Here is a 26414-nt window from a genome sequence, read left to right as displayed (position 1 = left end):
CGGCAGCAGCAGCCTCCGGACTTTCACTCCCAGCTCGCCCCCCTCGCCAGCATGGACGGGAAAGCCCTGGCGCTGCTCACTTGTCTGCTGCTCTCCCTCTCCCTCTCGGAGGGTAAGTGCGATGGCTCCACTCCAGCCCCCCGGGTCGCGGCGGCCTTTCCCCCCCAGTGCATTGCAGCCGTCTGCCCAGGCATTGTGGGGCTGGAGCTCAGATCGGGGCATGGGCCGGGCGGGAGGGGCGCTCTCAGCCCACCAGAGGGAAACTGCAGAAGTCCCGGCACGCTTGCAGCTCGTTTCCCCGGCGTCTGGGTGGTGCGTGTCTGTGGGGCTGGCCTGTCCCCAGCGACTGCTGAGCCAAGGTTTCCCTTGGAAAGGAGAAACCAGCAACGCGGAGGTTGGGAGCGATCCCCACGGGCGGATCTCGCCACGGCTGGGACTTGGCGTCGCCGCCCGTGGGCATTTGCTCGCGTGTCCTTGCCCAGCGGTGTCCAGTTCTGTGCAAAGCTCGCTGGCCCGGCCAGTCCCCAGCCCCCCTGTGCGCCTTCTCTCTCCCGTGCGCCGCAGCGACCCCTGAGCAGGGACCAGTAGCCCCGGCAGGGCTCGGGGAACCGGGGTGCCAGCGGGGCGATCTGCTGGGGCAGGCTGCCCAGGGGGTTCTGAGTGCAAAGCGAGAGCCGCCCTAGCTGTGTATGTAGTTACACAACAGCGACACCTTGTCCTCCAGCTAGCGGAGCGCAGCTCCAGGCTACCCCTCAGCAGCTGCGGAGCTCTGGCTCTGCTCCCAGCCAGCCCCAGGCTGCCACTTGTCCGTGGGACTCTTCCCCTAGAGCAGAGGGACCAAACCTCCCTCCTCTGGACAGCAGCGAGAGAAAAAAGAAAATGACTCGGCGCTTGGCCGCTCCAGGCCGGGCAGCTGGCGGCCCCCCAGATCTGCTGTGGGTTGGATCTTGGGGGCTAGTAGGGGCTGGCAAGCGCTGCCGGCCTGGGTGCGCGCGGCTGAGCCGGGGTAGCTGGAGGGTGGCACGTGTGTTGAGTGTCTCTGGGTCTGGGTGTGTCTCTGGGTCTGCTGATTGGGGGTAGGGGTGTCTTGTGGAGCTCCAGAGAGCCCTGAGACCCGGGCGCCTGCGAACCTGTGCTGATCCCGGTGCCTCAGATCAGATGCGGTTAGATTGCAAATGCGAACTAATCGCTGCTGAGTTCATGGGACGTTTTCCATGACAAAAGCCCTCCTAGAAATAGCCCCTGCCCTTGGGAAACAAGCGAAACACCGGCATCCTTGATACCCCCACCCCCAACAAAAGTGCACCGCTCCCCTGGCTTGTGGGGAGCTGGTCCTTCGAGCGATTAGATCCTTTCAGAAATAAGCCCGCGAATGTTTGTATTGGGAGAGGAGAACTCCTGAGCTCAATCGTGGCAGGTAACTAACTCTCTGTGCACGATACGTCGGGAATGTGCTTTTTACAAAATCTATCTGGCGTACAAATGAATCCGATGTATAAAGATAACACCCTACCTGGGATAAATTCGGATTCTCTTAACTGAGCACCAGAGGCGTTTAGAGACTGGCTGATCAACATTTTGGAGGCGCGAAATTGTATTTAAGAAGGAGAAAATGTAAACACGGGCTGGTCTCAAATGTAGATGAATAAAATATCCCCGTCTCCCCAAGGCAGAAGGTGAAGGGAGTTTTTGCTCACTGTGCATTAGCCTTTGCTACCCCATGGGATCTCTCTCTAGGTCAGGGGTAGGCAACCTATGGCATGCATGCCAAAGGCGGCACACCAGCTGATTTTCAGTGTCACTCAGACTGCGTGGGTCCTGGCCAAAGTTCCGGGAGGGCTCTGCATTTTAATTTAATTTTAAATGAAGCTTCTTAAACATTTTAAAAACCTTATTTACTTTACATACAACAATAGTTTAGTTATATATTATAGACTTATAGAAAGAGACATTCTAAAAACGTTAAAATGTATTACTGGCACCTGAAACCTTAACTTAGAGTGAATAAATGAAGACTTGGCACAACACTTCTGAAAGGTTGCTGACCCCTGCTCTAGGCAGACGGATTGCTGATCACACCTGCGTTTCCCACTCCTTTGGCCATGAAGTCCCTTCTCTAGGCTGGGATATGTTCCAGCAAGCGGCTCCTTGTAACTTGCACTATCACTGCCCAAGGTCTCCCTGCAGGAATTCACCCCATCGGTTTCCTCCGGGGAACTAGAAAGAAAACCCAAAGGGAGGTGGAGATTTCAGCTGTGTTAGTTTCACTCCCAAGATATTGACAAAGGGCCCGATCCTGTTGCCTCCAATGGCAAAAATCCCACTGCCTCGAAGGGTGCAGGATTGGGCCCTAGCTGCCCCTGGACTCGCTTACATGTGCGTGCCCCCCTCTGTTTAGGCATTGGGAGGCAGAGATTTTAGCTGTCCCACTATTTCACCTCTCTTGCCCCCACCCCCAATCGGGACTGTAACTCCTGGGCAGATGGTAGCTGGCTGCAGCCTGGGTAAACTGAGCATGGGGTGGTGACCATCTGAACCCGTCTCACTGTTCCTGTGGGCATGGCTTCACAGCGGCACAGTCCTGCCTACAGTCCAGCTGCCTTGGCTGCGGTGGGCTCCTGCACCCCTCGGCCCTGGCACACCTGGGTGGGAAGGAGGGGATGCTGCTTTCCTTTAGGGGCCTCGCTGCTCCAGCAGCAGCTCCAGGCAGACTCCTAGCAGGGGCTGAGTTCTCCAGGTGACTCACAGTTTGTGGGTTTAGAGACTAAGGGGTGTGTGTGTGTCAGGAATTGCATGAATAAATAAAGGAAACACTGAGCTAGGAGCAGACCTTCAACCCCCAATCTCACTTTATAAAAGTGGAGCAATTTCATCATGATGTGAAACTGCTGAATACAGCAATATTCAACAACTCCCCCCGCAAAACCTTCTATACAGGAGTGATGTCCCAAGCCCCCAGGACCTGCAGGAGCCCAGGGAAGCACTTGTGAGTGGTGCTGGGGGGAGAGGGGGGAGAGAAATGCCTAATGAAGGAGTCTCAGGGACTCCTCCTTGCAATGGAAGTGGAGAGTGATTGCCCTCTCCGCATTCAGCCTGCCACGGTGGCTTTCTTGGTTGGTTTCTGATCTGTGATGGAAAGCTGGCTACATTAGTCAGTGTCCTGGTAAAATAGCCCCTTTGGATTAACCCCTGCTATCCTTACCCAGGCAAAACTCCCCATCATCCATTGCCTAAGCAGACGTGGTGGGCTCAGCAGGTGCTGTTTTCTTCCTCTACACAGAGGTGTGTTTGTAGGGCAGGATAGGTAAGGTGTCAGGGCTTGGCTACATGGGGAAATGATAGACTCAGGTGGGAATTTAAACTGCTGTAACCCTCTGTGGACACCCTCATTCCAGTATAAGAGGCCTTTTGGGGGATGTTATCTTGTAGATGTTTGAAAGAGATTTAAGCCCTTTCAGGATAGGGGGAAGAGCCCCCTATCCTGAAATAAAAATATCCACATGGAGGGCTAGATGAGTTTAATGATATGTGTGTGATTGTGCTGGTGTAACTGGTACAGCTGTCCCATATAGACAAGCCTTTGGCTTTCCTGCTGTAAAAACACAATGGTGTGGAGACTCTGTTTTACTGCAGGATAAGCCAGGTGTGGCCAGCCCCAGGGGTATTATCCTGGACTCACCTGGCCATCTACGGGGCTTGCCTCCGCTCAGGATTTTACAAGGAGATAACAAGGGGTGGAGCTGGAAGGGGTAAATTCCAGCCCCAGTGGGACTCGCACCAGCTCTGATCTGCTAGCGGGCTTAGAACAGAGGCGCCCTAATGATGGGCTCGGTGGCTTGTGCTGCTCCACCTCCATCCTGCTTTTAGCCTTCTAGATGGATCAGAGCAGATATGGGGGCGGGGAGTTATACCTCCAGCTCCAGCTGGAGAGGCACCCTGTGGGTCAGAGCCCGGTGCTGGGGTTCTACTGAGATCACTGAAGTGCTGTAGCTATCCTGGTAAAATGCTAACCGCCTCAGTGATCACCTGGGAGAGACCTGCCTTCTTCTCAGTGGAGACATAGCCGTAGCGTGTGTCCGTCTGACCTGGGGAGGGGCAGCTCTGGGGAAGTCATTGCCTCCCTAGGCTGGAGCACTAGAAAAGCAGCTGCAAGCAGAGATCCCCTGGCTTCCCAGGCTGACGCTGAGAGCTGACCTGATGCACATGGTGCCCACTCCCCGGTGCTCTTTGCAGTGCCCACTGTAATGAGATACTGCCTGTGCAAAAAGAGCACAGTTTTAAGACCTGTGCAGCCTCACTTTGATATGTATGTTGCTTGGGTTATAAAATGACTAGTCCGTAGATAATCATGTCTAGCCCAGGAGAATGCCCCGATTCACTCTGTGGGACAAACACTGTGGATACTGGCCAACAGTCCTTACACACCAGCCTCCATGGTCGTTATGCACAGCCCAGATTCTGACCACCAGAGTAAAACTGGAAGATTCTGCTGAGGTCAGTGGTTACTCTGCGTTTCTTTCCTGCAGCTGCAATTGCTCTGCAGTGGGGATCAGACACTGGCTCACACAATCTTTCATAAAGGTTGCTGGTGATAAGGATTTTCCTGTAATTTCCTTCTTGAAGGAACAGTGCATCCTCCAGCACTGTGCCCCAGGGTATGTTTGAGGGTAACTGGAGACGAACATCAGTCAGTGTCTAGTGTTTGCAGATCAGGTGCAGTTTTACTGGCTGCCTCTTTTTTGACCTTCCCAGACAGCAGTTTAAGGAGCTTGCAGCTTGCGTGGAATTCAAAGTCCCTTTCTGTTCCATAGCCTTTGAGGGCAGCTTTGTTTGGATACTGGGCTCTGCTCTGTAGCAAAACGAACAGAGACGTGGGAGGCAACACTGGATCCAAAACTCCTTCAGGCATTGTGCTGGGGAATTTGGATCTGAACCCAGACCTGTGCCAAACTTAATGGATCAGCTTCCCTCAAAGAGCTCACAACCAGCAACTGAACAACTGTCCAATGGGAAACGATTTGAAATCCTATGGAAGTCCCAAGGCGAGTCCTGCAAGCCCCAGAGATGCTGCCCCCAACTCTGTTATACTGTGCAGACGTTTCAGGAAGGAGTCACAATTTCAGCTGTGTACACACTGGAGGCTGGATAATGCAGTCCCTCCAGACCTCAGTGGGGACTCAGCCTGGGGACAGAGGTCAGGATCAGCCCCAAGAGTGAGCCGAGCTGTCCTGCATACACATCCCCTCCAGAATTTTAAGTTCAGGGCCTCGATATGGTCCTGCCCCCATTGAAGCTGATGGCAAACTACCCATTGATTTTAAGCAGTATGGAAACGGGCTATGTAGCACATGGAATGACTCATGACTGGGTGTCCTGAATGGCTGTGATTGTGGGTACGTCTACACTACAGGATTATTCCGATTTTACATAAACCGGTTTTGTAAAACAGATTGTATAAAGTCGAGTGCATGTGGCCACACTAAGCACGTTAATTTGGTGGTGTGCGTCCATGGTCTGAGGCTACCGTCGATTGCCGGAGCGTTGCACTGTGGGTAGCTATCCCGTAGCTATCCCATAGTTCCCGCAGTCTCCCCCGCCCATTGGAATTCTGGGTTGAGATCCCAGTGGCTGATGGGGCAAAAACAGTGTTGTGGGTGATTCTGGGTAAATGTCATCACTCATTCCTTCCTCCGTGAAAGCAGCAGTAGACAATCATTTCGCACCCTTTTTCCCTGGATTGCCCTGGCAGATGCCATAGCATGGCAACCATTGAGCCAATTTTGCCTTTTGTCACTGTCACCGTATGTGTACTGAAAGCCGCTGACAGAGGCGGTATTGCAGCGCTACACAGCAGCATTCATTTGCCTTTGCAAGGTAGCAGAGATAGTTACCAGTCGTTCTGTACCGTCTGCTGTGCCATTGTAAATTGGCCATGAGATGATGGTTATCAGTCGTTCTGTACCGTCTGCTGCTGTCATGGGTGCTCCTGGCTGACCTTCGCTGAGGTCGGCTGGGGGCACAAAGACAAAAATGGGAATGACCCCCGGGCTCATTCCCTCCTTTATGTTGTATCTAAAAATAGAGTCAGTCCTGCCTAGAATATGGGGCAAGTGTACTAGAGAACCAGAGAGCACAGCTGCTCCATGTCAGATCCCACAGAAATGATGAGCTGCATGCCATTCTAGGGGGTGTCCGTGCAACAACTCCACTTGTTGCTTCCCTCTTCCCCCAACCCTTCTGGGCTACCATTGCAGGGTCCCCCCATTTGTGTGATGAAATAATAAAGAATGCAGGAATAAGCAACACTAACTTTTTAGTGAGATAAAATGAGGGGGAGGCAGCCTCCAGCTGCTATGACAGTCCAGGCAGGACATTAAACGGTGGAGGGGAGAGGAGCGCAGCATCCCGCTGCTATGATAGTCCAGGCAGTACAAAATCTTTTCTTTAGACATGAAAGGCGGGGGCGGGGGGGGCTGATGGAGTTCAGCCCCCAGTTGCTATGATGAGGATGGTTATCAACTGTTCTGTACCATCTGTCGGGAATAACCGGGAGTCATTCCTATTTTTACCCAGGTGCCCCCAGCCGACCTCATCTGAGGCCAGCCAGGAGTACTCACGAGTTGATGACGAGGACGGTTACCAGTCCTACTGCACTGTACCATCTGCCACCGGGGAAGGGAGGGGAGAGGATGCTGCTGTTCATTGCCCCACCACCGTGTCTACCAGCAGCATGCAGTAGACATATGGTGACACTGAAAAAAGTCAACAAACGATTTTTATCTCTTTTCTTTCACAATGGGGGGAGGGGCAGTAAATTGACGAGATATACCCTGAACCACCCTGGACAACGTGTTTGACCCTACAGGCATTGGGAGCTCAGCCAAGAAAGCAAAAGCTTTTCGGGGACTGTGGGATAGCTGGAGTCCTCAGTCCCCTCTCCCTTCCTCCATGAGCATCCATTTGATTCTTTGGCTTTCCGTTATGCTTGTCACACAGCACTGTGCTGTGGACTCTGTATCATAGCCTGGAGATTTTTTTCAAATGCTTTGGCATTTCGTCTTCTGTAGCAGAGCTCTGATAGAACAGATTTGTCTCCCCATACAGCGATCAGATCCAGTATCTCCCGTACGATCCATGCTGGAGCTCTTTTTGGATTTGGGACTGCATTGCCACCCGTGCTGATCAGAGCTCCACGCTGGGCAAACAGGAAAAGAAAATCAAAATTTCGCAGGGCTTTTCCTGTCTACCTGGCCAGTGCATCCGAGTTCAGATTGCTTTCCAGAGCGGTCACAGTGGTGCACTGTGGGATACCTCCCGGAGGCCAATACCGTCGATTTGTGGCCACTCTAACCCTAATCTGATATGGTAATACCAATTTCAGTGCTACTCCTCTCGTCGGGGAGGAGTACAGAAACCAGTTTAAAGAGCCCTTTATATCGATATAAAGGGCCTTATTGTGTGGACGGATGCAGCGTTAAATTGGTTTAACGCTGCTAAAATCAGTATAAACGTGTAGTGTAGACCAGGCCTGTGTCATCTGCAGGAAGATCAGAAGGCTCCGAATCCACACTGTTGATGCCCTGTCTCCCGCTGCAGAGTGCCTACTCTGGGAGAAGCCCCCTGCCAGCAGGCACTCGGCATTGTGAGTGCAGGCCAGGCCGTACAACAGGACCCTGGGAAAGCTCCCAAAGGCCCTGGCATACGCTGCTTCAGATCAGTTCCCAGCCAGGAGCTTGCACCTGAGCAGAGCCCTTTGTTTTGATTTGGACTCCTTGGAATTCCTGGCTTTCTGCTGCCTACCTTCTAATCTGGCCTCAGGTCAAAATCATTTGGCAAGAATAACAGAGCAGACAAGTGCCTCACTCTTCTATCCTTTATCTCATCTAATTACCAGCAGCAACTCAGGACAATTGAGTGGCTCCTTATTCTAAGCTCTTCTCCATTTCTTAGGGTCCAGTTTCTCACCCCTTCCTTTGTCTTCTAAAATCACAAGCAGCAGGATTAGAAGGCCCCGATGGGAACAGGAGAGGGTTTTGACACACTGCTACAAGGCCACAGGTGCTCTCTTCATCTATATGTTTTCTTCATGTCTATCTAAGAGAGGAACTGGGCTGCAGGTTGGCACCACTGCCAAGAAGGAATGAGTAATGTGTGTCCTCTCTATTTCTGCATCCCACAGAGAAACCCGTCAGCCTGACCTACCGATGCCCCTGCAGGTTCTATGAGAGCAATGTGGCTAAAGCCAACATCAAGCACCTCAAAATCCTGACCACCCCGAATTGCTCGCTGCAGATTGTGTAAGTTTCCGGGTGCTTTTTAAAGCTTTCCTTGGCCTCAGACGGTAAGCTGGGCAAGGAAGGGAGCTGAAGGATTTCGCCAACCTCTGTAAAAGGTGCCGCAGCCTCTATGCACTGCCCCAGCCTGGGTTTGAATTTGCATGGGGCCCAGCGCCTTCTGCAAGGTACGGAGCAGAGCAAGTAGAATAGTTTCAGTCAGCACATTTCCTTGGCGAAAAATGGCTTTTTAACAGTTTTCAGAAAAAAAGAATTCATTTTTATTGAGGAGGATAGGGGCGTTTTCAGGAAAAAAACCAATGGAAATTTGAGGGTTTTCATCAAACATCCCAAATCCAAAAAAGAACAAAGACAAATTTCAACTCTAAAAACGTAAACATAAAAAAATAATAATTTTTGTTGAAAATTTTCATGGGGAAAAAAATCATTTCTCTAGCAGCCCTAGTGCTGAGTAGCCTCAACTCTTGTGGGAGGCATGATTATCAGGTCTTATCCTCTAAAACTCTCCAGTATTGCATGCCAAAAACCTGTGAGGTTTCATGTGATTTCTCAAAAATCCACATATTTAGTCAGATTTATTTTCAAGTAAAAATATATATATTTTAAAAAATATCCTACCCACACAGTTTCCTGCATGTGCCCTGCCTTTCATTTTGGTGAAGGACAATGGACAATTCAGTCCAAACTAAGAAATAATTTTCTCTTTCTGAAAATGGCATAAACATGATGTGTTGTGTGTTTCACCAGCTCTGATTGCTACTTGATGGAATGGAGAGGCATGCATCTAAACAGCTAAAGTACATGGATTTGTGCTCTTCTGGGAATGCCTAATACACATCGTGAGAGTCAAGAGAAACCCACTGGGAAGGCTTTGAAGGGATTTGGAATGATCTGAAGTAGTTTAAACATAATGACAGAAATCTGAGATTTGATGCGATATGCATTTTTCTCTTGATTAATATGAGAGCGAAGTAATTAGAGATGGCAAAGACCATGACGTATTGAAATGAAAAAAACCTGTTTTCTTTCCCCCTGACATGGTCTGAATATGTTTATTGTTTGCAGTGTATTTTAGTGTCTACAGAACAGATGATCCAACCCCACCCCCCTTGTTTAAAATTTGACATAAAAGAGATGTACTCGAAATGGACCTAAATTCAAACGCCACAGAATGTTGGGGAATTCTGCCCCTTGGACCCAACAGAAATTAAAAAACAAAACAAATGCTAACTTCTAAAAATCCCATTTTAGCAGATTGTATCCAAACATTGAATTCAGTTGCTATGTGGCATGATGTGTTCTGGATGGTGCATGTGAGGACTTTAAATAAGTAATCAAAGCTGTTTGCTTTGAAATCCATCATTTTTTAGGACTGAAACATCTAATTGGAACCCCACATTATGGATTTATAAAGTGATCCTGTGGGTTTTTTTCCCCAAGCCAAATTCCCTTTGAAGTCAAGGGCAATTTTGCCCAAGCAAATTGTATAGAAGCTGGTCTTTATCTTTAAATACTCTGTGCATGGAGAGTGGTTGTTTGTGCTTTCAGTTTGTTACGCTCCCGTATAAGGCCAATTCTGCAGTTCCCATGTGAAGACAGTGAGTCTGACTTTGCTGAATTTGGTTTACACTGGCATAAGGGATTTACACTGATTTACGCTGGCATAAGTGAGATCAGAACCAGGCCCAATGGAAACCCTATTGGTGGAGGGACTGCAGGATTGGGTCCGCAACAGTACGACCAGTACATGAGTATTCACACGACTGCAGAACTAGCAACATTTCAGATCCCCCTGCTTTTATTGGCTTCCTTTTTATTAGACATTAAGGGCTCAGTCTTGAAGGCGTGGAGCACTTTGGCTTCAATCCAAGATAGCTAAGCAGGTGCTTTACTTAAGCAGCTAAGCAGTCTGACCCAGGTCAATGAGACTCGGGTGCTTCAAGTTAAGCGTGTGCTTAAGTGCTTTGTTGGATCAAGGCCAAAGTGCTCAGTATCAGACAGGATTGTGTCCGTAATGAAGAGCAGAATTTGGCCTGTCTACATCAATGCATAGTAAGAGGTGGTAATTCCTTTACAACATATTGCCAACGCTGTTAGTGTGGCATTGATGGGCCTGATCCTGCAAGATGCTGAGCAACTCCTGCAGATGCCAGGTGCCCTCAACTCCCACCATGCTCAGCTGGAGGTGCGGGACCTCAGCACTCAGAACTGGTACTTAGCACTTTGAAGGATCAGTGCCTGGCTTTACAGAGCTTTAAATTTTCTGAATAAAGTGCTGTATATCTTGTTTCCCATTGAACCCAGAAGCCAGTGACAGATGAATATCCAGAGGCTGGATGGAGTTGAGTTCAGATAAGCATCCAGAAGATTGGATCTTTATCTGTAACGTATGTAATCTAAATCTCCTGAGTCTGTAAATCTGGGCTGGAAATTTCATGAGAACAGGCCTTCTCAAGAGATTTCTGGAACTTCCGTTTCCGGGGCTGATTGGAAAACACATGAGAGACTGTTCCTCTCTGGCAACTTAACCTTTCCAATTCTTTCCCTGTCTGGAGACCAGAAGTGCAAACCCCTATGAGAATAAAAAAAAAGAAAAAAAGAAAGAGAAGAATCTTTTGGATCCTCTTGAAAGTCCAGTTGGTTTCTGTTCTAAAACTGGGTGAAAGTTCAGAGTTGGGCTGAGTATCAGGCAATGTTCAGAGGTGTTTATTAATTAATCTGTTGCACAGACTGTGTATGCTCATCAGTTCTTTCCAAATGAAATGCAGCTCACACATGCCTGGCACTGACAGCAACGCGGATGCTAATAATAAAATCTGGAGAATCAATTTATTTTCTCATTGATGCCCATGCAACCCAACAGCTGCCAACAAATGAGATTCAGATGAGGGGCTGAATTATGCTAGCCCTTAAACTGGTGTAAATCCAGAGCATTTCCCGTGAAGTTAGTGAGGTTACCCCAGACTCACCCTTGTGAAGCTGAGGGCAGAATTTGACATCTGGTGTAAGCTTGTGCAGTTCCATTGTCTTCACTAGAAGTGTGCAGGTAGGATGGAGGGCAGACTTCAGCCCAGGCCTTTTGTGCAATGGTATCCCTTGTCTTCACACCACAACTCTTCTCTTTCTTTTGACAGTGCAAGGCTGAAGAACAACAGTAAGCAAGTGTGCATTGATCCCAAGTTAAAGTGGATTCAGGAATATCTGGAAAAAGCTTTAAACAAGTAAGGCAAGAAACATGCGGACTTACAGATAACACACCTGAGAACTTAAAGGGTAGGATGTTTAGGGCTGGCTTTAATCATGTGGACCAAGTACTCAGTGAAATCAGGCATTGTTATGAAGATGGGTCTGAGTTTACCCAGTGTATATTAAAACAGTGGCTTACAGTATTTTTTATACTTTATATTAAGAGATTTGTCAGTATTTGAGGCAAGAGGTATCCTAGCAAGTCGAAAATGGGCTTCCCTCTTTCTAAAAGAGCAGTTCTCCCAAGGAAAATGCTTCCTTTATTCCCTTCCCCCACACAGTCCACAATTATCTCAGAGTCTTTGTTAGTAAAGTATCTCTGGAGCCCCTTCTCCTCTTTGTGCTGGGAGTCTGTGTGCACCGGCAGCTGACGGCTAGTGGGGGTTGGCAGGCAGAAATCATGCCTTTGCCATTAAAATTTGCCAAGGCAACATCCATTGCTAACAAACCTTCTCCATTCCTGCCAGATGGTGTTCAGCCACACCTGGCGCGTTAGCCGGCCTGTTTTTCCTCATGGCATTGCTATGGGGCTCTCCCGCTGAGGGTCCCACACCTGTCAGCCTGGCTCATTAGAATCCAGGTCAATTGGCTGCCGTTGTGAGTGAGCGCAGAACAGAGACCGTCAGTCATTTCTGTGCAAACAGGTCTTTGCAGCCTGCCTCAGATGGGAAATAAATCAAGAGAAGAGGGGAGGAGGGAGCTTCTTGCTTGGGAAGGGCTCAGCCAAAGGACCAGCCAGCAGTGGCCTTTGGAGCAGCGAAGACCCCTGTGCACGCAGAACCCCTCACCCCTTTCTGCACCTCATTCAGCCATGCTGAATCCTACCCCAGCTGCTGCTTTTTTCACTGTGTGAGGCAGGGCTGGAATCCAGACATTTGCAGAGGGGAAGAGACACCTCAAGGAGGGAGGGGTCAGGGGCATCAGAGAGGAAAAGGAGGTTGGGTAGGCTGGTGCATTGCTGACACTCCATCCTCTGCTTTTCTGAAGCACTTTCAGGAGCCAGGGGTAAGAATTCTTCCGGGCAGGGGGGCTTCTCAATAGCCAGGGATGGGGACATCCTCCCCCAGATGCAGTCAAATCCCTTTGGGACTAGGGTGAGGCTACAGAGAGTAGGGTGCATGGAAACCACTATGCAAATCACTAGCGATTCCAGCCCTGCCCTGCTCTCTGCCTTCCTTTGCCCCCGGTGTGCCATCCCGTTGTCCTTGGGACAACTCTAGTCCATGTGGACAGAGCTTGTCTGCACTGGAGCGGCACTGGAGTTCGGCACAGGTGATGCTAAGAGCAGAATGTGGCCTTTCACATACAGGTAGCTCCTCCTGCTGTCAAGCGGCGTTGTGCTGCATTAAGGGCCGAGTTCAGCATGGTACTCAAGCATCTGTCTAATTTGGAATGCATGAGTAGCCCCTTAAAGACAGACAAGAGCTTAAGTACCTTGCTGTGAACCTGCAGAGTAATGGCCCTGGGTCACCTTCTGCTCTCACATCAGTGGAGACCTGGGCCTGCTCCATTGAGAACAAAGGGCCTGATTCTGGTCTCAGGTCTGATTCTGATCTTACTTACCCTACTGTAATCCTGAAGCTGCTCTCCTGAATTCAGTAGATTTACTCCAGATTTACACCAGGGTAACAGATGAGAATTTGGTTCAGTTAAAGCATATGTTTGTGTCCACTAAGCCTACAATTGTGGCATGATCTTCATGTTCCAATCAGAAATGCTGGCACCCATGAAATTTCCATGCTCCAAGATCATCCATAGATGATTTGGTCTCTCTCTGGGGCATGTTTTTGATATATTTTAGTGCACAGCTTTGACTTTTTCAATTACATGTATTTCAGAATATATTTATAGTTCATTAAAGAAGTCATATATTTGAATTGGAGCCATGCAGACGCTGGTAGTTCAAAAACCGATATCCCTCCAAACTACTAACAGCTTGTAAAATAAATAATTATAGATCTATAAATGTTAATGTAACGTATCAATTTCAATAAGCCATATATTATATTTTTTCACTTGTATTGAAATTGTATCAAATGTGACATTACCCTCTATGCACCAGCAATAAAAATGGCTAATTGTTTCATGATACAGCCCCCCAACTATGTGGGAATTTATTTTTCTGGAAAAAAATTAATACATTTTATAGAAGGGTTTCTTGCAAATTGCTTAAAGTTTACTTTGTTTTCTTATGTGTCAAGCTTACTCTATGCTGGTGCTTAAATGCTTAGGTCTCTTCTGCGCTATGATCCTGCAGCTATGGGGGACGGAAGGTGTTTCGAATACAGTAGTCTAATACTTGATTTGAAAAATGAATGGGTTTGATTTGCTAGTGAATATCAAGGATGGTTTTCAGTAGAAAAGCATTTTGCTCACTAATTCTGCTTACCCTTATTACTGCACCTTCATGTAATATACACAATTATATGACATCAGTAGAATATATTAACATTAGGGCTGTCAAGCGATTAAAAAAATTAATCGTGATTAATTGCACTCTTAAACAATAATAGAATACCATTTATTTAAATATTTTTGGATGTTTTCTATATTTTCAAATATATTGATTTCAATTACAACATAATACAAAGTGTACAATGCTCACTTTATATTTATTTTTGATTACAGGTATTTACACTGTAAAAAAAACAAAAGAAATAATATTTTTCAATTAACCTAATAGAAATACTGTGGTGCAATCTCTGTATCATGGAAGTTGAACTTACAAATGTAAAATTATGTACAAAAATAACTGCATTCAAAAATAAAACAATGTAAAATTTTAGAGCCTGCAAGTCCACTCTGTCTTACTTCTTGTTCAGCCAGTGGCTCAGACAAACAAGTTTGGTTACAATTTGCAAGAGATAATCCTGCCTGCTTCTTGTCTACAATGTCACCTAAAAGTGAGAACAGACATTCTCATGGCACTGCTGTAGCTGGCATCACAAGATATTTACGTGCCAGATGTGCTAAAGATTCATATGTCCCTTCATGCTTCAGCCACCATTCTAGGGAACATGTGTCCATGCTGGTGACGGGTTCTGCTGGATAGCAATACAAAGCAGTGTCGATCGACGTGTGTTCATTTTCGTTATCTGAGTCAAATGCCATGAGGTTGATTTTCTTTTTTGGTGGTTCGTGTTCTGTAGTTTCTTCATCAGAGTGTTGTTCCACACCCTGTCCCAATCAGATTTTGGAAGGCACTTCAGATTCTTAAACCTTAGGTTGAGTGCTGTAGCTATCTTTAGAAATCTCACATTGGTACCTTCTTTGCGTTTTATCAAATCTGCAGTGAAAGTATTCTTAAAATGAACAACGTGCTGGGTCACCATCTGAGACAGCTATAACATGAAATATATGGCAGAATGTGATTAAAACACAGAGCAGGAGACATACAATTGTCTCCCAAGGTGTTCAGTCACAAATTTAATTAGCGCATTATTTTTTTTAACAAGTGTCATCAGCATGGAAGCATGTCCTCTGGAATGTTGTCCGAAGCATGGAAGAGGCATATGAATGTTTTGCATACCTGGCATGTAAACACCTTGCAATGCTAGCTACAAAAGTGCTATGCAAATACCTGTTCTCACTTTCTGGTGACATCGTAAATAAGAAGCGGGCAGTATTATCTCCTGTAAATGTAAACAAACTTGTTTGTCTTAGAGATCGGCTGAACAAGAAAAGGACTGAGTGGACTTGTAGGCTCGGACATTTTACATTGTTTTGTTTTTAAGTGCAGTTATGTAACAAACAAAAAAAATCTACATTTGTAAGTTGCTCTGTCATGACAAAGAGATTGCATTATTGTACTTGTATCAGGTGAATTGAAAAATACTATTTCTTTTGTTTATCATTTTTACAGTGCAAATATTTGTAATAAAACATAATATACACTTTGATTTCAATTACAAAACAGAATACAAGATATATATGAAAATGTAAAAAAACATCCAAAACATTTAATACATTTCAATTAGTATTCTATTGTTTAACAGTGCAATTAATTGACAGCCCTAATTAACATTATTGGGAATTGGGAGGTCAGATCTTCTATCTGGCTTTAAAGACTACTGCGTAACCATGCTAGTCGATATTATTAATCTCACATCCATTTTGATTGGCACAGGGCAAGTTAGATCTTTCTTGAAACTGCTAACTACCCATAATTCCCTTCACGTAATAATTTACAGCCCAACCCTGATAATCCTCCTTCCTCACTCGAATAAAGATTTGAAAATGGGGCCCTTTAGGAGTTAGCAGATCGAAGAAGAAAGAGAGGTCAGAGTATGCACCTTGCCTATCCATCTAGCATTAGTGTAGCCCAGACTCCAACCCTTCCTTAAGCCTCAGATGTTGGAGCTTGCTAAGCTCAGCTGGCTGCTCTGGTACAAACAGGAAAGCTGGTGGGTCTGGAAAGGAGAGGAAAGTAAAATAGAAAAAGATTCCGCTTGAGTCTTCTGGGGGAAATAAGGAAACTTCTAACTCTTCAGTGGCCGGCTGCAATCTTAGTTCTAGCACTTGTCAATCAATTAGTGGCAGCTCTTCCTCCTTTGTAAATAACGACTAAGGATAAAAAGTCACGGTCCATATCTCCTGATGTTCTGCAAAGCCCTTCTAGTGTTTGTGTCACATACTGGGCCTTTGCTGCCGCCTTTCAGTGTGACCACGGGTAAGCCACTGATGGCCTGATTCTCAGCTGTGCTGAGTGCCCACAGATCATTGACTTCAGCAGGCACTGTGTATGGGAAGTTAGATGACTGAGCCCCCCATGCCTCAGTTTCCCCAGAGGTAATATGGGGGTAATGATGCTTCTCAGCCTCCTAGGCGTGTTGGGAGACTCACACTACATCTCTGCTGCATGCTGCTTTCAGTGGTTCATTGTGTATGCACTTGCATAGCTCCCTAGCCTGGGTTTAAGTAGCAGTGTAGCTGGGAGGCCAGCTTAGGTGCGTAGCGTACCGACACGCTGCAGGGTGTAGAACATATGCGAGTACATACCCAGCACAGCTCTGTACAAGCCGTGCCTTCTTGTCTACACTGCTGTTTTTATCAGCATCATATCCCACTGCCTCCCAGCTGCTGGAGCCTTTCTCTGCTGCAGGAAAAGACTCCTGTCAGGGAGAGGCTCAGCCTTTCCCCATTGACTGCCCCAGCCTTTCACGGGCATATGCAGCTACACGCTGGGGTGTGGACGCAGTCTGCTTTTCACTGCAGCATGCAGCTGCATGTACCCTACACACTGCCGAACGAGGTGTGTAGTGTAGCCAGCCCCATTAATTGGTACTTGTACATTGCTTTGAGAGCCTTATTTGCCAGATGCTGTAGAAATATTCTGATGGAGATTATTTAGTATGTGGAAATGGCTTATCACTGGGACACTTTGGGCCTGGTTCTGGTTTACACTAAGGCTCCTTTACACCACTTTGGCAGTGAGGGCCGAGAAGTGGGTGTTACTGTAATTTATACCATCTTGAAGGCCACTTAACCTTGCCAGAGTGGTGTAAATGGGTCTTGGTGTCAATGCAAATCAGTCCGTTTGCATCTCGCCAATTTCTATGGCTGTCTTTCTCTATTTTTCTTTAGAGTTAGACCACTTCCTGACCCTTATAAAATAAATAGCAGCACCAAGAGACACTTGGCCCAATTCAACTCCATGGTTGGTGTCAGTTCCCAGAGGGCAAGGATGGCCCTTGGGTAGAGTGTTAGTCTGGGAGAGACCCAGGTTCAATTCCTGCTTCATTGCAGCCTTCCTCTGTGACCTTGTGCAAGTCACTGAGTCTGCGTGCCCTGCCTAATGGGGATAAGAGCACTCCCTGCCTGCCAGCGGGGTTGCAAGGGTACATACAGTAAAAGATTGTCAGGGTCTCAGAAATTATAGTAATGTTGGGGCCGGTCAGTGGTGTTACGCCAGGGATCGGGTTGGGCCAACAGACTAGATTTTAGAGACTGTCAGAGCATGGTCAAAAAGGACTCATTTTCACATTCTTAAAATGGCCTTGTTGCATTTACACTGATTAGAGTCATGCATTTTCTTCAGTTCAAAAACTGCTTAAAGAACCCAGCTTGAAAGTCACAAGGCGGATTTGTCTGACTATTCCCCACTCTGTCGTGGGTGCTAAGAAAGGCCTGTGTATGCTGTGTATTAGCATCTGCTTATGATAGCACTTGCCAGCAGGAGGGGGTGGGGATTTCATGCTATTAAAAAGAGACCCACCTTTATGTAATGTTGTATTCTAAAAACACAGGCCATGTGTTGGTGAAATAATAGCACCACCAGTGAGCCTCCAATGGACAATCACACTGTCTGGGCTTGCTAATTAACACTGCACACAAAGATGTGAAATACCATATTTCAGCTTTGTTATTTAAAAAATGCAAAATCTTTTAATGTCCTGTAGTGTGTTTCATCCCACTTAAAACATCCAACAGAGGAAAATACCTAGTGCTTCATATTTCCAACCCCTCCTATGGACATTAGCTGCTTCATTCCCAGAATAAGTGTGGAGGTCGTTAGGTGGAGAAAGTATTATCATCGCATTTCACAGATGGGGAAACTGAGGCACACTGAGCCCTGCAGCAAGCCAGAATTGGAGGCAGGCTAAGGATTCAGCTACTTGTGGCTCCCTGTCTTGAGCTTAGTTTTGTCCTTCTAATAACTAAGTGACAGAGATAAATAACAAGCAACATCTGTAGATATGTTATTGATGTTTTAAATGACAAAAGCAGAATGCAGGTGTGCAGTGCAGACTGTTACATTGGCCATCATTTCTGGGTATTAAGGAAAGCCACCTGTTTTCTTGGGACTATTAGATTAGACTGAGTGATTAGCTACATTTTGGCAGAGGATTGTACATGTCGTGATGCAGATGGGCAACATTCTCCTCTCCCTTGTGGATGGTGGATCTTGGCTCCCATATTTTGTTCTCTCCGCATGCACAGACCTGAGATCTCCTGTGCTAGGGAGAGCAGGGTATGGGACTTAAGATCTTCTGTGTCTTTCTGAGAGAAGAAAATTGCTTAACTTTTAGTAACTGTCATGGTTCAAACAAGTGTCCGAGACTACTGATTGCAGCGAGTTGAGAGCAGCTCTTGTCACTGGGGCTCACCACACACCTCATCACACACAGGCTGATCTGCTCAGATGGATAACGGCAAGGGACAGAATGTGCTTCTGCACAGCTGGCTGGGGTAGGGTTGGTCTGAAGCTTTTTTAATAGCCTGATATTAATCCACAGCCATTTGCAAAGCTGATTCTCCTCAGACACACCAAAGAAAGGGCACAGTGAGCTCCTGGGATCTGAGGGACCAGGCTGTAATGGACCGCCTCTGCTTGAGCAAATAACCCCAAGCAAATGGTCACTCCCAGCTAACTCCAGGGGAAGGCAGACACCTGTCTGCCACCCTCTCTGACGTCCAAGGGGAGCTGAACAGAGCAGGGCTTGGCCTGTCCTCTTTCAGAGCTAGATTCCGCCCAGTGGCTCAGAGATGAGGGAATGGTGATGTACGTCCGTGCAGCACAAGAGCAGTGTGACATGGCTGTACTGTCTTTGCTCCTTGCTCTCTGCACCATCCCTCTTTGCAGAGCTGTCCTAGTTCCATGCATTTTGCTCCCTGGGCCAGTTCTGATCATGTTTTAACCCCATACTATCCTCACTCCCCCCCATTTGTTTTTGCTGCATCTCTGTGCGCAGCAGTGTTCCTTGCTCAGGCTTCAAGGTCCAGAATGAGCCTCCTAGCCAGCCCTTCTCCTGCTTAGCGCTGGACACTTTACTAACTATGATCAGCATTACCTGCAAAAATAACCACCAATGCTGGGCTCAGGCTTCAGGGCCCCAAGAGCTCCTCCTTCAGGCACCATGCAGCCGAACTGCCTTTGCTTTTGTCTTGACACACAACGTAGTGGCAACCCTTATGTGACTAGGCCTGATAACTAAGCTCTTTTCCACTGAAAGAAACCTTAATAGTATTTCACTTTGTTCTTCATCAACAGGAGGTTCAAGATGTAAGAGGCAAGCATTGTAAGCCGTCTACAGGATTTCTTACTGTAGGACCCAGAGAGCAGATAACCAGTATTAGGGAATGAAAGCATTTCACTGTTATCATGCAGCACAAAGGCAAGGCTTCATGCATTTCCAAAGGCTTTTTTTTTTTTTTTTTTTTTTTTTTTGCACAAATTGGCTTGCTTTCACAATACAATTTTATGGAGTAATGTGTTTGTTTTTTTAAAAAACAATCTTTTTGTAGTTTGGTTTATCATCTAGCACTGGTGGCAGCGATGAATTTAGACTAACCCTACAGTATAATATTGTTTTCCTTGCCTGTATTATTTAGCAATCGCTGTTAAGTTCATGCCAGCATCCAAGAGTTTTTACCTAGCAGGACATGAGCTGTGAGGTGCAATTCGATCATGTAATTCCTATGTTCCTATGCTCCCAATGACTCAGCATAAAAAGCAATGCATTTTCCCATTCCTGTAACCAGAGCTTGTCTGCAGCCCTACCTGAGACAGGACACAGGGCAGGAGAGTAACACTGGGGCTGGCCCAAGTCTGCACAGTAGAGTGTGATTTTGCGAGTGTGCGTGCGGGCAAATGTTTCCAGTTCCCAGGCGGAGATGCCTCTGTCTGTCGGTGAAACGAACTAGTGTCCAGAGCTCCATTTGCAACAAGGTATCACTCAGGAGACACCTGCCACCTCCGGCAACCCTGCAGGCCTGTCATTTCTTCCTCTTGATTCCCAGCTCTGTAACCACGTATAAGGACGTATGAAATAGGAAACGTAGAGGAAAGGTATCTCAGCGACAGGGCAGTCTCTTTGTTACACTGTGCACTGAGAAATGGGGAAAATCCCGAGCAGCAAAATATCTGTGTGATACCCAACATTGTGTAGTGGGTGGGGTTTCTTCAGAAGGAATCTTCTCCTTTATGTGGAGCTTGTATTCTGGGCATGCAAGGGCTACTATACTAAGCACTCTCTTCTGTTGCAAGTAACTTACATGCCAAAGGACTGTTCTGTCTGTCCCAGGGAGGTCTTATTTTCCACTTTGGTCACTGTGGCAAACTAAGTTTTCTCCTCCCTATAGGATGTGCTTCTGTGGGCACCATGTCGCCCCATCAGCTTTGAAGCAGAAACCACTGAAAACAGTGCGTGTGATTTGGCCCATTGTTTTTTTCCTGCAATGTTGGTGCTTTCATGTCTTGTGCACCCTCTTTTGTAGGCATTTGGGGAGTAGGGATCCAACACCACTGACATCAATGGCAGTTTTACAGCTGATTTCAATTGGAGCAAGATCAGACCCTCTGTCATTTGTGTAAAGTCAAAAAGAGCTTCCATGACCAAGAAAACCATAGACCAGTACATCTTCCATATTGTGTGTTTTGTCACCTAGGGGCCAGATTCCCTCCTGATATAGGTGTCTGCAGTTGCCAGTGACTTGGCTGGAAAGTATATTCCTGCATCAGAGGTAGGAGTCACTCCCAGATTTTTAAAGACGCCCTGGAGAAAGTGCCTACGAATTTCTATTCTACTACAGAATGATAATCTGCTGGACAGTGACTCCTCACGCATGTTGTGTGAACTGGGCACCAGCTCAGATCCTGCTCCCATTGAAGCCAGTTTAGACTGAAATCTTGCTTTCTGACTGGGTGCATTTGCCACAACAGCAGCCCTTTAAAACCCAAAACCATGTTCTGCCTTCCATGACGAACCTCTTTAAACAGCCCTTAGTGTGAGGACTGACCTCCTGGGTGACAGAGCCAACCTTAGTGGGTCAGTGCTCAGAGCACTGCATTTGGTCTCCCTGTGTCAGCCATCATAACTGCTGCAAACCTTAGTGTAGACAGGCAAAGCCACTGTAAGCCATGCATGGCACTGGTGCAATTCCCCCTGATGGAGACAAAGACAGCCAGCAAGGCTGGTGCAACAGCACCGATCACACTGATGGAAGGGCACTGGTCATTTGGAGAACATCTACACTACCCGCCGGATTGGCAGGTAGCGATCAATCTATCAGGGATCAATTTATCATGTGTAGTGTAGACGTGATAAATCGATCCCCGATCACTCTGCCGTGGACTGCTGAACTCCAGCTCAGTGAGAGGCGGAAGCGGAGTTGACGGGGGAGGATGCGAGGTAAGTCGAACTAAGATACGTCGACTTCAGCTATGCTATTCTTGTAGCCGAAGTTGCATATCTTAGGTCGATCCCTCCCCCTAGTGTAGACGAGGCCTTGGAGGGCTGTCCCAGTCACATAGGGAAGTAGATGCTTTGTGGGAGAAGGGAACATTAATGACCTTTTTTATGGGCTATGGGCAAGTGACTCGCTGGGATCTCTGAGGGTTCTGTTGTTTGCTTCAGAAGTGTTAGTAGTATTTGCATCAGAAGTGTTAATCAGGAAACAGAAATGACAAGATAGGCAATTTACACTAGAGAAATCAATCCCTGTACAATTGAAAGCTTCTTGCACTAATACTTGAATTGTGCTCCACTTCTAGCTAATCCTTAGTCCTGCCATGAGTGCAGAGGACTGGACTAGATGACCTCTCGAGGTCCTTTCCAGGCCTATGATTCTATAATTTTATGATTCCTGTGGCCCTCTGCGATGTTAGCAAGTTGCAGTGCATCGGTTTCATAAATCTGGTTCCACGGACATGAATCCGTGGTAAGTTTTGCTTTCTACATTTGGCTGTTGACCAAAGACAAATTCAGGGGAAGGAAGCAAGGGCATACAGGAGTAATGCCCTGGCTGTCTACACATGAATGTGAAGAGGAAGAAAAAAAAATAACACTGAAACAGTGCCAAAAGAGCAATTTCCACAAATGTGAAATGTTCACGAGTAGCTATTTTCTAAGTGACAGCCAAAGAATCCCAGGTTTAAAGATCACAAAGGAAAGAAAATGTGATATTTATCACTGTGCCAATACTCATGTTTATATGAGCTTTACAACTGTAGTAGATTTAGATGTTGATGTCTTATTTGAGTCCTGCTTGAGAAAGTGTGAAGGGTGAATTTTCAATGTGTTATTAACTGGTGTGGTATTTGAGCAAGGGTGACTGTGGTTGGTCTTTTCTAACGGAGGCTGTATTCCGAGTTGAATGTACACATTTGATTGAATATGCAGTTCCTATATAATTTCTTGTTGCTATTTTGCCTTTATTGGGATCTTGACGATCCCGTCTTCTCTGAAAACTTGTACTGCTCTATGGCCATTACGGCATATAGGCACTTGTCAGTGCTCATATCCAAAATACAAACTTAACCTTTACCACCATCCAATCACATAATAGCCTTGTTTGCAAATCCAGATCTTCACTGAACCCAGAGAAGAAGGCATCTACATCACCATGGAAGGGCTGCATGCATCCTCCAACCTCTGATCATTGAGAAATCAGGGTTGTAAGAATGTGGCGAATACTGTATTTTGTATTGTTATTGAGGAAAAGAAACACTTCCCAGATAATGTGAAAAAGTTTTTCTGAAAGGCAGCTTTATGGAGATATTATATACATTTGTGCTTTTTAAAATAATTCCTTTTCATACAGTATTTTGAAAATAAACACTTTTTATATCTATATCATGTCTTTTGGTAACTGTGTATGCACTTATAATTTTCTTAATAAAATTTATACCCAAATGAAATTTGCATTTGTTTCAAATTAGTAAATGGTATGTTTTTCCCCCACACACAAACAGTCAGAAGGGAATTTACATTGGTTCTTTCTTGTTCTGTTAATTTCCCAGTCTCAAATTAAGTTTCCCTGAGCTCACTCAGACTCAGACTGAACTCAACATGAGATGGCTGCCTGACCCTGCAGACAGAAGAATGCCGAGAGATTTTAAAGCATCATTATTCTTCTGGATCTGCACTTCTCTAAGGTGTGGGGAGTTTAGATCTGAGGCTAGGCCCCTCTCAATCCAGGTCCCTTTACTTTTATTCATTCACAGGATGTTTAAAAGAACAACAAACATATACAGGCAAATTATTCTCTGCCTGGGAAACATGTTGTCTAATGTCAGGGTGCCAGATACAAGACATGCTATCAGCACATGGGAATGCCAAGGGCCAGGACGACATTCACTGCTCTCTGGACATGGAGGTAATGCCTGCTGTTCCAATGGAGTCAGTTAAGGCATCAAAATCAATGTCTCCACACATCCAATGTCTCCTGGCAGTGCCGCTATGTGGACTGGACAGGGAGGGATTCGTCTTGCAATGTAGGCAAGGATTTTTAAAGGACCTTGAGGGAGTTAGGCACATGACTTCCTTGGGTCCCTTTGAAAATCCTAGCTGCTACCGCCTACTGCTGTACATATGGGCAGGATGTAAGCTGCCGGCTGGATACACCTGGACTGGGTGCACCGCAGAGTCATGATGAGCCTTCTGCAGGTGAATTCACTGAGAGTGCTGTAGGCCTGGTCCAGCTCTCAAGTTGTGTGCCAGTAAATTCCCATAGAGTGAGTCCTGTTCCACAAGTCAGCTGTGCGTGGAATCCTGTTTGTAGTGATGGGAGCGCTGGCAGAGTTGGGCTTGTAGGATCAGACTTGGGGAGACACTGGGAGAAATCCTATCTCTAGCCAAGTCAATTGGAGATTTGCCATTGACTTCAATGCAGTCAGGGTTGTAACAGCTAATCTAGACCCGTATCATATTGTATGTATAGTTGGGATTATGTTTTCCAATGAGCGATACTTCGCAATTATCAACACTGAATTTCATCTGCCATTTTGTTGCCCAGTCACCCAGTTTTGTGAGATCCCTTTGGAACTCTTCACAGTCTGTTTTGGACTTAACTACCTTGAATAATTTTGTATCATCTGCAAACTTTGCCACCTCACTGTTTACCTCTTTTTCCAAATAATTTATGATGTTCCAAAGCAGTGGAGTGGTCCAGGAGGGTGGGGACAAGGTATAGGCCCTGAGAGGGAGGAGCTCTTTAGAGACCTGCGTGAAAGGGTTAATAAGATGTAAAGGGAAGATGTCATCCTGGACTCAGTATCTAAGCTGGTCACTAAGTGGGGAGAATGTGGTAAGGAATGGGAAGGGGGTGAAAGACACAAATAGATAAGGAAGCGACCAAGCCTGGGCCTGTGGGGGCTGGGGCTGGAAGTGGGGTTGGAAATTCCAGTCAGGATCCACAGCCTGGCTCTGCAGCTGAGCCCAGCTCAAAACCTGGGAACTTTTCCAGAATTTATACTATTCCCTTATTTCACCTCCCCCGCCTGTGAGCTGCTCCAGATTTTAGATGAGACCCAGTGTATGCTGGGAGTTTTAGTTAATGCTCTGCAGACATGTGGATGGATGGCATGTGTTCTATAAAGCTGCTATCTATTTATTTGACTGGTGCTTCTTAATGCACTGAGGCAAGAGCCTGCAGCACTGTTGTTAGTGACTACAAATCACACGAGCCCCGATATAAATTACTGCACAAATCTTGTGTGTTTCCTTTCCAGCCTTCAGGAGGTCAGCACCCACCACTGGAAGGACGGTGGGGTCGTTCAGGGGACGCTCACCATGTCTGGCCAAGCCATGTAGGAATAAAGAACCCAGTGCAGGGACAAGACTGAGTGCAGAAGGGAGTCAGAGCCATAGGGGAACAGGCGTTGTTGTCTGTGGGTGGCGTGTCAGCCCAGTCCCCTCCAGCACTGCCATCCTGCTTGTGCTGGTCTGTGCCAAAGGGGGCGTTTCCCCTTGCATGCTGGTAACACAGGGACAGCTGGCAAAGCCTCACAGAACTGAAAGGAACTTAGCCCACCCCCCAGAGGGAGCCTAGTCAGTCGCTCTCATACAGGGACTGTGTTTAACACCCCTCCCCCCACATAGAGGTTTTAACTACCCCCCACCACACACACACACCCCTCATACAAATCTTCCCTGGCCCCTCATTACTTCAGTATCTGAGCTCTCCCCAATGCTCAGGGCACTGGTCGGCAAACACCTCAGAGAGGTAGGACAGTGTTATTACCCCCATTGTACAGAGAGGAAACTGAGGCCCAGATCTTCAGAGGTAAGTAGGTGCCTAATTCCCATTGACATCATTGGCGTAAGGTGCCTAAATCTCTTGGAGAAGCTGGACCAGAGATACTAAGTGCTTGTCCCAGGTCACACAGGAAGTCTGGGAGAAAGCAGGGACACAGACCCAAATCTCTGGCTAGTGCCCTAACCACTGAGTTGTCCTGCCTATCCCCAGTGTCGTGGTTAATTTCTCCAGTCCAGGATTGCTTTTATGTATCCACCCACATACTTAGATATTTGTACATGCACCCTGGACGCAGTTCAGGGTGTTATGCTCCCTCCCATATAGGTAGGCTTTCTGTACTCCCCCGCTCCTAATACTGGGATTCTGTCACTTCCCCCCATATTTGGGTACCCCTCCATACCAAGAAGGTTATTTTAAACAACCCAAGCCAAGCCCCATATTTTCACATCCCATAAATATGTTTTTTTAATAAACTCCCACTCAGTTTTGGTTTTCTTTTTATTCTCCCTGCTGACATATTAGTGTGGCTCTTTGGTAATGTACATTGGTAAATTCTGGTTGCTTCTCAGGCTCAGGTTGGTCACCCTTGCTCTGCAACCATGAGGGAGAGAAACTGATGAGGGGAGTTAATGAAAGCTGAGATTTTTCCCTTAATCACATGATTCCCAGAGCTGGGGCTTTAAGAAAAACACCAAATATTGCAAGGCTCAGAATAAAACTGGCAACACTGTGACAGACATCAGAGGAGAGTTTGTCTTTTTCTCACTTGTATACCTCATTGAACTGAATAATTGAAATACTTCCCCCTCTGCTCTGGCTCAGCTTTGCTAAACTGTGCACTCCCCAGCCCTCCCCTCCAGTTCTATGCCTACCAGCTCAGGGCATGGAGTTCATGCA

At 46.7% G+C, this 26414-nt stretch overlaps 1 protein-coding gene across 1 annotated transcript; it reads left to right on the top strand.

The window, feature by feature from the left end:
* On the top strand, positions 1–23167 carry CXCL12 (C-X-C motif chemokine ligand 12). The gene is made up of 4 exons (XM_050960391.1): positions 1–112; positions 8180–8297; positions 11429–11515; positions 19531–23167. Exons 1-4 carry the CDS (start codon positions 52–54, stop codon positions 19544–19546), a joined length of 282 nt encoding a protein of 93 aa, XP_050816348.1. The 5' UTR covers positions 1–51; the 3' UTR covers positions 19547–23167.
* The last annotated feature ends 3247 nt before the right edge of the window (positions 23168–26414 follow it).

The sequence above is a fragment of the Gopherus flavomarginatus genome, chromosome 6, assembly GCF_025201925.1.
Source record: "Gopherus flavomarginatus isolate rGopFla2 chromosome 6, rGopFla2.mat.asm, whole genome shotgun sequence".
NCBI lineage: Eukaryota > Metazoa > Chordata > Testudines > Testudinidae > Gopherus > Gopherus flavomarginatus.
Note: the sequence above shows the minus strand (reverse complement) of the source record. Positions and strands in the feature narration are given on the sequence as shown.